At 34.4% G+C, this 12,636-nt stretch overlaps 1 protein-coding gene across 1 annotated transcript; it reads right to left on the bottom strand.

The window, feature by feature from the left end:
* Nucleotides 1–5,833: 5,833 nt before the first annotated feature.
* Nucleotides 5,834–11,852, bottom strand: LOC120080476 (aspartic proteinase 36-like). Its single transcript, XM_039035137.2, has 10 exons — nucleotides 11,127–11,852; nucleotides 10,598–10,727; nucleotides 10,189–10,436; nucleotides 9,164–9,388; nucleotides 8,689–8,851; nucleotides 8,510–8,583; nucleotides 8,095–8,185; nucleotides 7,515–7,590; nucleotides 7,117–7,188; nucleotides 5,834–6,160 (listed from the first exon to the last, which is right to left on the bottom strand). The coding sequence occupies exons 1-10, from the start codon at nucleotides 11,339–11,341 to the stop codon at nucleotides 6,006–6,008; spliced, it is 1,449 nt and encodes a 482-aa protein (XP_038891065.1). The 5' UTR covers nucleotides 11,342–11,852; the 3' UTR covers nucleotides 5,834–6,005.
* Between the last annotated feature and the right edge of the window lie 784 nt (nucleotides 11,853–12,636).

Below are 12,636 nucleotides of genomic sequence, written 5' to 3' on the forward strand. Positions count from 1 at the left end.
AGGCCTAAGTGTCATGCTCCATGCATTGTTCATTCATTGCTACTTTTATATAACACTTATACAACCAAGTAATGAACCAAACACACATGCTTCCATACACTCTTATACTATAACTCTTATAATATAAAGATGATGCATGAATATGCTTACTGCATGCATAAATATAACTCTTATATTTCAGGATGCATGTGCATACTCTCTTGTAATTTCATCATGCCAAAAGCTATATTATAACACTTATAATATATGATAAATGAATAATTGCATAACCTAAGGTGGGTTTTAAATCTATATGTCATACACTATGGCATATAAACAACATACATCTCATGTATATTAAATAAAAGTTGATGAACCGAGATAATTGGCCTCAAAATCCTCAAAATCAAAGCTAACTATTACAAATAGCAAAAAGTCTCTGGTTCAAACAGGCGAACCGGATTTTGAACCATCCAGGCGAAGAAACCTGTCTCCTAGACCGTGTACCAAATACTTGTGATCACCTACACGAAAGAGTAAACGCTTTACTCAATCGTTTACCAATGCCTCCTGAGATAAACGATTGTTTAGTAACGATTATGTACCTTAACTATGCGATGAAGCATGAGGTACGCGATCGTGCAGTGCACAACGTACAATGCAAGCCTTAAGTGATCGAATAAATGACAACGATGCGGTGAAGCACAATCGTTTAAACGATCACTGAGTAAGCGCGAGGTATCGCATATCGGGTGATCGTGTAGTCAGTGACTATGCGATGAATCATGCTAACTATACGATCGTTTAGTGCGCTTGCCTTTTATCGATGAGCATCAAATGCTCTCTACGCGATTATTTACCTCCAACGTCCACACGATCGAGCAACCAATGCTACGCGATAAAGTAAACGCTTTACCCCATCATTTAGCATTAGTTAAACGATCGTTTAGTAAATACTACACGATGGCATAGAACTTTTCTACACAATCGAATTCCAACGATCATTTACATGAGGCTACACGATACGACCAATCTTTGGTCTTCTTCCTCGATGAGAACCGTATCTCCATGCTTCGAAACTTCATCACGAATGGCTCAACAAAGTCAAACATTTTGAATTACATACTCGATTGCATGTTAATTATGCCCAAAAACACAGGGGCCCTTACAAATTAACACTTTGTAAATTCAAAAATCTTTAAATAGACGCAATTAACTCGTAAACATTCATTAACAACCATTCACAAATGCATTTAACACTTAAACGCAATGCAAAAAACCCACCACGACTGTAAAAGAAATTTCAAAACAGAAGTGAAATTTGGAATATCAGAACAACCTAGCTCTAATACCAATTGAAGGAAATCGAGTGTGAGGATTTCAAAGCAGCGGAAGGATCGTTCCAAATTCCATTTGAAATTGAGCATAATCAATTATAATCTTAAAACGGAAACTAACAGGTCATGCACAAAACAAAATTACAGCATGCTTTCAAGAATGTCAAAGGATAAAGTATGTGTACCTCTGAAGAACAATTCTTCAAACTCTCTCGATCAATCCAAACGTGTCCAAGAACATCAACACAGCCCTCGAACGCAACGACCGGTGCACAGCACGATCAACAGCACGAACACAACGAATGGCCAATGCCTCCTCAAAACCAATCGAGTTGAATGAGGACAGCACCACAATGGCTACCTTGGTATTCTCGGTGTGAGAATCTAGGAGTTGTGGGCTCTATACGAACTTGGCTTGAGGAAGAGACTAGAGGACAACAATCGAGCAAGTGGGAGATAGGAAGCATCTATCGTATAGATGAATGCTCGATTGTGTAGTAAATGGCATCCTATCGTATAGATAAAGCCACACGATCGTTTAGCTACGATCAGCTGAATGAACTACTGTATAGTCAAACTCCACGATCGTTTAGTCTCTTTAAAGCTATCGCTTAGTGAAACATTTTCATTTGATAGCCTTCTCCGTTAATTCTTTCTGAAAGTAACAACTCTTCTAAAATTAAGAAAACATTTTTCCTTTTATCTCACGGTTACCATAAAACCACCAATAACCTCCCACTCAATTGGTTATTAGAGAAAAAGATTTAATTATCAAATAATTAATATTATTATAAATAAATATGATAATCAACTTACCATGTTATATTTATAACCTATAGTTTTAATATTTCATCTCATGAAACATATAAACCATAGTTATTTTTCTATTTTATGGTATTTAATGTAAATCATATTTACATTAATCCTCCACTTGATGTATCCCATACGCCACACCAATTATATCATATATAATTGAATTTTCTCTTGTTAATTTGAACACTTCAAACTAACTCCAAGAACTGATTCTCAACTTGAATCCATTGAGCTACCAAGGAGACCTTATGGCCCTGTAGCTTGAAGCTCCAATAGTACGTGAATAATTGACTTAAACTCTTTAGTCATGGGATCCACCATCCGTTAACTGTCGGGCACTCCACTAAAGACCAAAAGCTGCACTCTTCTCACTACAGATATATTTCTGTGTCCATATCAACCAATCAATAATGCAATAACCCTTCACAGATCGCTCGTAAGTACAGTTAGGCCAATTTACCGTTTTGCCCCTATAGTTATATCTAACTTCTTAAGTGCCACTGATTCCTCTAATGAACATAAGTCATAGTCCTACTATGATTGAGTCCTCTCTTCTAAAGAAAGGATGTGGCCACTATCAAGACCCAGAATCAGCCCTTAAGGGAGCAATCTATCTACTTACCCCTACTTCGGGGAAGGAGTGAATTTCATCTTGTACAACTGAGTTTCAGCTCCCCAATCAGACAAATCCCCAAAAAGGTAGGCATTGTTGAGTTAGCAATCGGGCCATTCTCACCCATACTAATCAAAGGACCGTTCTCAAAGGCAGAAGTTTCCAAAATACTCAGGATTAAAGTCATATCACCTATGGCCATTTAGGTGAGATGTAAGTATCAAGTATCAACAGTGTTAGATAAAGAGACTAGTCATCTCACCGTCCGATCTTATACAAACTCTTTGTATAGAACACCCTCGCTCGCATGTCTCCACATGAACGGTTAGGATCAAACCATTTGTAGTAGTTCACAACACTTGTAAACCTCTACAAAGTAGGTCGTATCCGTACTATCAACAGGATAAGGTATCCCTCTTTTATCCTTGTACTATAGAACTTTTTAGGTTATTACTTAAGGCATGATCCTCTTGTATAACTCATATACATGCTTAAGTTTACATACAATAGCCATGGATCTTTGTTCAGTATATGCAAATAAAATAACTCTTATTTTATTCATAACAATGTGTACAAAGTTTACAAACTACGAGACTCTAGGAGAATTAGAACACCAATCCCAACAGTCCCTTTGCCAGAACTTGCTGGGAAGAAAACTGAAGATGTTAAAAGTGTTAGTGATGATTCTTCTAAGACATCTGATTCTGAGTTTAGTCAAGGGGAGTCTGAGGATATCTCTAGTTCTCTAGAAGACAGTGTTTTGAAGAGCTCTTCTGATGTTGATAAATCTCCTCCTAGTAAAGTTACCCGAGCTACTATCATAACTCATGTTTTTCTCCCTCCAGACCTGCTTCTTTGAATGTGTTTTTTGTTCCATTGGATAGTGTGTCCTTTCATACTGAGTTAGGAGCTAGCCTGTGGAAATTTGTGATTCAAAGGAAGATTGTAGATGAAAAGGAACTGTTTGATCGAACTCAAGAATGTTTTGATCTCCTCAATCTAATTTTGCAACCTCAACTTGATAGGACTGTACTAAATTTGGGTCCTTTCTATTCTCAATTTGTTCGAGAATTTATTGTCAACCCTCTCTCCAGATTTTGACAATCCAAACAGTCTAGACTTCCAAAAAGTTCATGTTTGTCGTCATCCATTTGTCTTTAATGTTGATGTCATCACAACGAAAGCCTAACAAAAAGTTCATGTGCGTCGTCATCCATTTGCATAAATCTCGAAAAGATGACATTTCTTGAATGAGAAATTTTGGCCAATTAAATTTCACCACGTCATCACAACGAAAGACCAAGCTTACCTGAAAATTATAAATTGGACCAAGTCGTGTAATTTAAAATTACTCGGGTCCAGAGTCCACACCCAATTCAAGCCTATGGCAAAAACTTGAGCCAAAGGAATATTAGGCCCAAGCCTAACTTTAGCCCAAGTCCATATAAAGCCTATAGGAAATCTCTATAAACAGAGGTTTTCCCCTTTCATGTTGGGGATTGGAAGCATTAACAATGAAGTGCTAAAGCTCCAAAGATTTGAAAATTGAAGCTCAAAGATTTCAAGACTTTAAAGCTCTGATCGACCTCAAGATTACAACCTTATGCAGATTGCAAACTTAGAAGAATAAAACTTCCTTGAATTCCAAAAGACTACAACTTTAATCAATCTCAAGTTTACAACTTCCAAGGTTGAAGAAGAAGAGGAAGATAAGAACAAAAGGCTAAAGCTCTGAAAATTGAAATTCCAAAACTCTCAAGATCCAAAGGTGGAAGCTTTAAAGATGAGCTGAAGAACACAACTCATCCAAAGACCTGAATATCAGAAGACATACTAAAACTCTAAAGATCAAAAGATATATTAAAGCGCTAAAGATTTAAGCTCCCAAGATCCAAATACTGAAATTCCCAAGTTTTGAAAACCAACACTCTCAAACTCTCAAGTCCTAAGGACTGAAGCTTCTTAAGTTTCGAAGATTGCAGCACCCAAATTTTGAAAAACTGAATATCTAAACTATATGAAGCTTTAAAGATTAGAGGACTTCAACAAATTAACTGTATCTTCACAACCTTCAAGTTGAAGATTCAATCTCCTCAAATTGAAGAAAAGGCTTACAAGCCAATCAACAAACCGAAGGCCGATCCATGCCGATCAACAAGCCGAAGGCCGATCCAAGCCAATCAACAAGTCGAAGGCCGATTCAAGCCGATCAACAAGCCGGAGGTCGATCCAAGTTGATCAACAAGCCAAAGATCGATCCAAGTTGTTCAACGAGATAAATAAACTCAAAGGCCGATCCTCCAAGACGATCAATAAGCCAGAGGCCGATCCAAGTTATCAAACAAGATCAACACACCTAAAGGTCGATCCTCCAAGAAGATCAACAAGCCCAAAGATCGATCATCTAAGAAGATCAATGAGCTTAAGGATTAAAGTTCACTTTTCGAGAGAAAGAATCATAGGATCAAATATTTGAGATTGTACTCATTGTACTATACTGAAATTAATATGAATACAAAGTTCAAATTCTACGAATTAAATTTCTTTAGAAATCTCATCGAACAGTCATTAATTTGAAAAATGACGTGGCAATTTATGATTGGTCTAAAAATTCTCATTCAACAATAGACGTTAAAAAAAAAGGGGAAAAAAACAACCCTAGCAAATTTGAGTTTACAAAACTATTGGCCAAACATGCGTTTGATTAATAGCATTCTTTGAAGTGATTATGAAAAAATTAAAATTGTTTTTGTCATTTTTAAAACCACTCTGAAACATGTCTTTAATTATTCAAAATCAATTTTGATGATATGATCATAGAATTTAGAGTTTAAAATTAAACATTAAATTAATTTTGAGCGATTATAGCTATATGTGATTTTGAACATGACAAAAGTGATTTTGTCAATTTTAAACTCACTCCCAAACATGCTTTAAGCTACCCGTACTTAGACTTTCAAAACCATAATGTATAAAACACAGTTAAACATTACAATAGAGCTTCCATATGATTTTAATTTGTGGCCTATGAGCAGCTTGGGAATATGAAAATTGATCTTTAAAAAAAAAAAAAAAATGAACAATACCAATATAAAAAAGAACAATACAAGTATTTCAGAAAGCCCAAAGAATCATTCAGCACTGCCAATGGATCTTAAAGAACCAATTGAATAATGTAAAAGAATCATATGGGCAGAGCATATTTACATGAAATAATTATTATACAACATGGTATAATGAACTCACTTTGAAAACAATCTATTTTAATTTCTAAAAGAATGAAATATGGTGAGCAGTAGCATTAACAATAGCATTGATATTCTTTCAACTCTTAGAGAAGAAGCTGAAGAAAGATCATGAGGCCCAACTGCATATATAGCTCCACTGTGTTCATCCCTCACCTTAATGCTTGAAGAGCCTGAAATTGGCCATTGTTATATTGAGAGACAGAGAAAAGCCAACCAAATACATTAAAGCCATGTGGGTCTGGGCAAAAAGATTCATTTGAAAGCAACCAGCCACCTACCATCAAACTTTTTCTTGTCCTACCTAGCCTTATTTTATCTATAATTTTCCTATCATTTATGTCGCATTATACCAAATAAATTTATCTATTAGTCCAGCCAGCATGCTGCAATAATATTTTCATAAAGATATTAACAGCAGGAACTACTAAATACTAACAGAGGACATAATGAGAAACTTTTTGGAAGTTGACAGACAAAGTTCTATACTGAAATATAATTGTAATGGGAACTTTTGTGCTTTTGGAAAAATTGTACAGCACACAGCCTCCTCTTGGTCAAAACTACATCTTTTTAAGAATTTATAAGATGGCTAATTCAAGAAAAATTAGAATTACTAATATGATTATTAGAAGGGGCATATTAGTAAATAGTTAGTAAGTTTGCTAGGACTTTTAGTTATAAATAGAGGGAGGGGGTCAGTGAGGCAAGGAGTGGAGAATTTAGGAGCGACTAGCCCTCTCGAAAGGCTAAGTCATCTTTTTACTATTCTTATAATATTAAGACATACTTCCATATATTTCTAAATTTGAGTGTTCTGGAGTATTCTCTTGTTAGGTAGTAACGTAACAATTTTTTTTTAGATTTTAGCTCTTATTATCAAATTTGGATTGGAGTCCTTGCTTAGATCCCTCTTTGGATTGTCCGGTTCCGTTTTGTGAATCCCAAAATTTTAAAAAACTACTGTTTCCTGACCAGTTAAACTAAGTCGAATAAGTCTAAAATTCTTCAACGAACAATCAGAAAGCTGCTATAGGCATCACAGGCATGTAAATTTGTCCAACAGGAAGATATCAAACATGGAAAATAAGAGTCAGGTGTACAGGAAATCTAATGCTAAATAACTCACAATTATACTCGGTCCAACCGATGGTCTGATTTTCCAAGTCGTACAGCACAAGTCTATTTTGAAGCACCAAATCTGAAATCAGTAACAAATAGAAAAACTGGTTAAATGATAATGTGCACATCCCAAAAAAAACATTTAGTTTTATAACTTGGGGGTTAGAGTGAATAAATTTGGTCATAGATGGTCATAGGTGGTCGTAGATGACAGGACGTTTCAGTTGAATAATGCTAGTGTACTAATAAAATATGATATTCCAATAAATAGGCATTCATGAGTCAAGTTTCAAGACTAGGAATTGATAACGAAGTTCCAATATGAACAGAGCAAATTGCAGCAGCAGAATTTCATAATCAGAAGCTATGCAATATAATAGAAGGGTTTGTTGACTTTTAACTGACCTCCCAACAGAATCATATCCTTTCCATCCCTAGATTGGGCACCACTGTTTTGCCAACCCACACACCATTTATTAGTCTGCAAATGTGATGAGAAAGGTTAACAAAAATGGGTGCAGCAAGTGATCAAAATTTTAATTACAGCAAGTGAAAATTCAAAGGACCTATAAATAGACATAGTTTACCAACACAATTTGTTCAATATGAATTCTTGTTGAAGACATTGATGTATCAACCACTTGTGACAAGGAAATTTGTTTAGTTGAATGCTATAAGAAGCAACCCATCAACAAGAAATAAACTTAGACATGTTCTCATAAATTATCCCTGGGAAATTTTCGTAAATACCCTTTTTATACTATCCCCGTATCAAATCATCACTTCCATGCAGACATTTTCAAATTTAACATTCCTTAAGTTATATCAATTTTTTTTTTAAAGGCAGTTATTATTTGCATTAAGAAATTATTTGCATTAAGAACCCAGTGTCACCTTCAAATAATAAGCTTCCATTATTGACTTGACTAGCACTAAAACATGAGAAAAGAAATTCTAATCCAAGATTAAAGTTCGTCACACTTACATCAATATCAAATAGATACTCATGAGGATAAACTGTCAAAGACAGGGAATCTTCAAAATGAAATGTAACTGTAGGAAATCCATCGTCAACACTGCATGAAGAACATAAAAGCCAAATGAGAAACTTTCAAAACAAAAATGCTCAGATAGTGAACATTACTCAGACATTAATAAGAATATTCCAGTCTCAATACATGCAAGGATGTTTCCGTTAGGTAAAGGAAACTATGCTGTATCCTATCCCAAGGCCAACACTCATGGATAACAAAGTTTCAAGTTAAATTTTCAGCCTAGACTTCAACTCAGGATCCTAGAGGGTATCTCCTAAACAGACATCGAAGGTCGAACCATAAAATCTCTAATTTATATGTTTAACAAAGACCAATTGAACGAAGCCAGCTAGGTAAAGAGCTTACTTTCCATCGTACTCAAAGCAGGTAAATTGTTCTTCAACAGTATGTAACCTCAGTGTACTCTGCCTTGCAAAAATCTGGCAAAGCAAATATCTTTTCAGTTTCTGAAACACAAACTTTTAAAATTGTTTTTTGATAGGAAACAATGAACACAAACAATAACAAATATTTTTATAGTGTACCTTCGACATTAATGGTTCATAAATCACGTCTGGAAAATAAGCCAACGTTGTCCCACTGTCAATAATTGTTCCTTTCCTTAAATCAGTGTCAAAAACATCCGTTGGGAGATTCAGCACTTCATTGCCAACCTCAATTGCCTTCATAAACACATTGTAATGTGCCCTACAGTGCATGATGAAATAACTAAGTCCAAGGCTACGACCTAAGAAAAGAAAGCTAAATAATTAAAAAGAAAAATTTATAATGGATGCCTCGGGATTTTTCAATAAATTGGTGCCACATCAAGGCTTGGCAGTATTGGTTGAAAAAAAAATCTTCCTCAGCAGTCCCATTCCCTTTTGAAAGTTTCACATAGAAATGAAAAAAAAATTGTCCAAAATATGCTATTATCACAGCATTTGTGCTGGTTGAAGTAAACCAACATTTACAACTCAAGATGACAAAAAATACTAATGGCAAGGAAGTGTAACATACTGTTGCGGCACTAATGGAGTGGTGTGGACTTTTGGCTGCACCACCTCCCCAATGGCAAAGATTCCACCGCCATTATTATTGTCCAAGCAATGTGCAAAAATTCTTTTAACTTTTCCTGAAGAAGCCAGCTGTGAAATCATGGATGAATTTGCTTGTCCAAAACCAAGTATCCCATCAAGTGCAGCAGATGTTGCACCTAGTTGGCCAGATTGTTGAGCGCCACAACTATCCATGCATCCATCAAGGAAAACAAAATAAGCATGAAGAAATAAAAAGGCAGAAAATCAGAAATGATTGATGCGTTTAACAAAGTCATTGAATAGATGCGAAAAGAAACATAAAATGATTTAGACGTTTCGACCTTATAAGAAGTAATGTAATGCATTTATGGCATTTAAATATAACATCACAATTAGATAAGATGGGATGCTGGGATTTTATAACATCACACTTTTGATAAAAACTTATTAAAATACACTTGAAAAGCTATTTTGAATGGTTGTCAGACACTCCAATTTCTTCCAAAATGACTTATTTATTAAATTAAACACTTGAAAATATATTCCAAACGCACTCTATATTTATAATATATAATATATACTACTTCAAACACCAAACAGAGGACTGATTAGGTTTTCATATATTCACCTAAAAGCATATCTTTACTAATTCATTATAGATGTATAACATTTTCAAGATGCCATGAAATACAATTTCATACGAAAGAACTTGAACCTTTCTGTATAGTTCGTACTTCAAAAATCTAAACTTTGCAGATGTTAAAGCTCCGGTGACTAAAAGCATTTGAGAAACTAAATGCCCAAAACGACTTGAATTTACTTGTTCAAGGTATATTATATAAATAAAAACCATCCTAAAACACCTAAAACGGTATCTTTTGTTTGTCAAGACCATCACATTCTTCAAACTATTACCATTATTAGATTTAGCAACAGAACATCACAAAAGTTCAATTGCTCGAACAGTGCAAAAGTTAGAAATAATACAAAAAATGCTACGCTTACCCAAATACTATACTCCCATTTGTAGATGAAGTTTGAAAATTTCCTGTCACTCGATCAAGTACTACATGATCCTTCACGAAATATCCAGCAGTTGAGCTTCCATCTCCATATGCAACTCTATATTCACAGAGTAGTTCGGGTGTGCAACCAGGAATTGGACCATCATATGTGGAAGTGCAAAAATCTTGATTACAAGTTACACGGTTTGAAGTACTAGAGCTCGATGGATTGTATAGTGACAGTTCTATCTGTAACCCAATAGTCATATAATGAATGGGTTTTCAATAAATAATCAGAGTATTGCTTGTCAAACTTTGATCGATCCAATAAGATGGCAAGTGACAAATGTTCAATGTACTTCTGAATATAATGAAGAATTAAACAAGAATTTAAAGTTCAAGAAACGTACACCAAGATCACTTTTTTTGGGACAGTTTGTACAGCCTGCACAATTCACCCATAAGATGTCACTTCCTGTATCCACCTGTACATAATAGTCTTGTACTGGTGTCCCAAGCCCAATTTTAGCAAAATACAGCCTAATCCAACAGATATAGAAAAGAAAGCATATAAGTATTTCCAGTTTCCACCATCTAACAATAATATTATATAGAAAACTTTGAGGCGAGCATAACAAAATTAGACGAAAAAGCAAGGAGGAACAGCAACCCAGCTCCATAAGCAATGAAAAACTTTACCATTGATTTCACAAAGTCAAAACAAAAAGGAAAAGATGAAGATTCCATTCTGTATTTACATAAAAAAGAGGTAGAAAAGGATTCAATCACGTCTTTTTTAAAAAAAAAGATCATAATGGAATCTTATCTAAGATATGGAGTAAATTATCCACTAAACAAGCAATTAGAAATCAAGAGTACCGCATAAAAACTACAGAATTTTCAGTATACCAAACAATCACAACAGAAATCAAGACTGACCCAGATTCAGAAGGGTGTCCATTCCCACCCAATTCGAGATCAATAGCAGAAAGAAATCTACCACGACGGTGAATATCGTGGGCTTTGAATGCTTCCAAGGACCTCTCGCGACCCTTGAACTTGTGCTGAACCTTAAACACCAAATTGCAATCCCCACTTGGGAAAAAAGATATCACCAGCAAGAAGCTCACTACGACAAATCTAGCAATCTCCATAATCAAGACCAAACCCCCCAACAAATAGAAACAGAGATTCAAGCAAAACCCAGAACCTAAAATCAACTAAAACGACGCCCAACTCGAAGTTATGGGCTATTACAGTAATGGGTTATCAGAAAAATCCAGGATCATTTGATTAGAGAATAAATTGAAGAAACCAAACAAGAAACAGGGGGAATAGAATGAACCGCGTTGAGCAAAAGGAACAATGTATTGGTCAGAATTTTCAGTTGAATTTGAATAAACAAATAGAAAAAAACAGTTGGGTTGGACTTGGATTTGGATTTGGAATCGTCTTCTTCACGTCTCCATCTCTCAAATCTGGCAGTGCCTCTCTGTCAATTCAATTCCCTGACCTTACCGACATCCTTCGATTGTACTGTTTTGACTACAAGAACAGGCCCCAAAGAACAACTTCTCTACCAATTAATTACTCGAATAAAATTGAAAACAGAGAGAGAGAGAGAATTTAGTAAAGTCAATGAAGGGGTTTATTGGGTGATACCATTTTCAATGGAATGACGATGAGAGAAATTTAAGGTCCAAGTAACCTCAACTACAGAGTTTTTTTTCTTTCTTTTTCTTTTTCTTTTTCTTTTTTTCTTTTTTGTAAATTTCACTATTTTTGGGGGGTCTTGTCACTCTCAGTTAACAACTTTTTTGTTTGTTTTCTTTTAATAAATAGAAATATGTTTTGTTTTGTATTTTGTAAAATGTTATTATTAAAAAATGGTTTGCATTTATGGATACCGTTAAAAATGTGTGTTCCACTGTTCATCTGACTGATTTAGTTTATTTGTTAATTTCAGCCTTTCCTTAATTGTTAATTCAATTTTGTTTATTAAAAAAGTGAAATCCACATGACTTTGTTTATAAAAGAAAATTTGTAATTAGTGAATTATAATGGTTTGTTTAGCCTTCAATTTCAAACCTTTTATTATTTCTTTTTTAGAAAAAAATTCATTTTTAACAAAAATTTGACAAGTATACCAATTTAATCTCTAAATTTTTTATTTCATTAATTTAAATTTTAAAATTTGCAAATTTTACTAATATTAATTTTAAACTTTCGATTTCATCAATTTAAGTCTCAAACTTGAATAAATGTATCCATTTGCATTCTTGATAATTTTGGTTTCAATTCTCCTTATAATAATTTCCTCACACATACCTAAAATCACAATTACTTATTTGTTATTTATTAAAAAAAATAAAATTGTTAAGAAAAAATTATAGTACTCGCTAGAGCATTTTCTAATTTCAAAGCAAGGTTTTTTTTTCACTTCTTATCA

The sequence above is a fragment of the Benincasa hispida genome, unplaced genomic scaffold (genome assembly GCF_027475165.1).
Source record: "Benincasa hispida cultivar pf3 unplaced genomic scaffold, pf3_genome.v1.1 HicScf788, whole genome shotgun sequence".
Taxonomy (NCBI): domain Eukaryota; kingdom Viridiplantae; phylum Streptophyta; class Magnoliopsida; order Cucurbitales; family Cucurbitaceae; genus Benincasa; species Benincasa hispida.

What these genes read in the sequence shown, in the direction of transcription:
- LOC120080476 (XM_039035137.2), bottom strand. Translation starts at nt 11,341, where the DNA reads ATGGAGATTGCTAGATTTGTCGTAGTGAGCTTCTTGCTGGTGATATCT. An exon ending in GGACACCCTTCTGAATCTGG is followed by an intron (nt 10,728 to 11,126) that starts GTCAGTCTTGAT and finishes CTGTTGGATTAG; the next exon opens with GCTGTATTTTGCTAAAATTG. An exon ending in CGGTTGGACCGAGTATAATT is followed by an intron (nt 6,161 to 7,116) that starts GTGAGTTATTTA and finishes GGCCAATTTCAG; the next exon opens with GCTCTTCAAGCATTAAGGTG.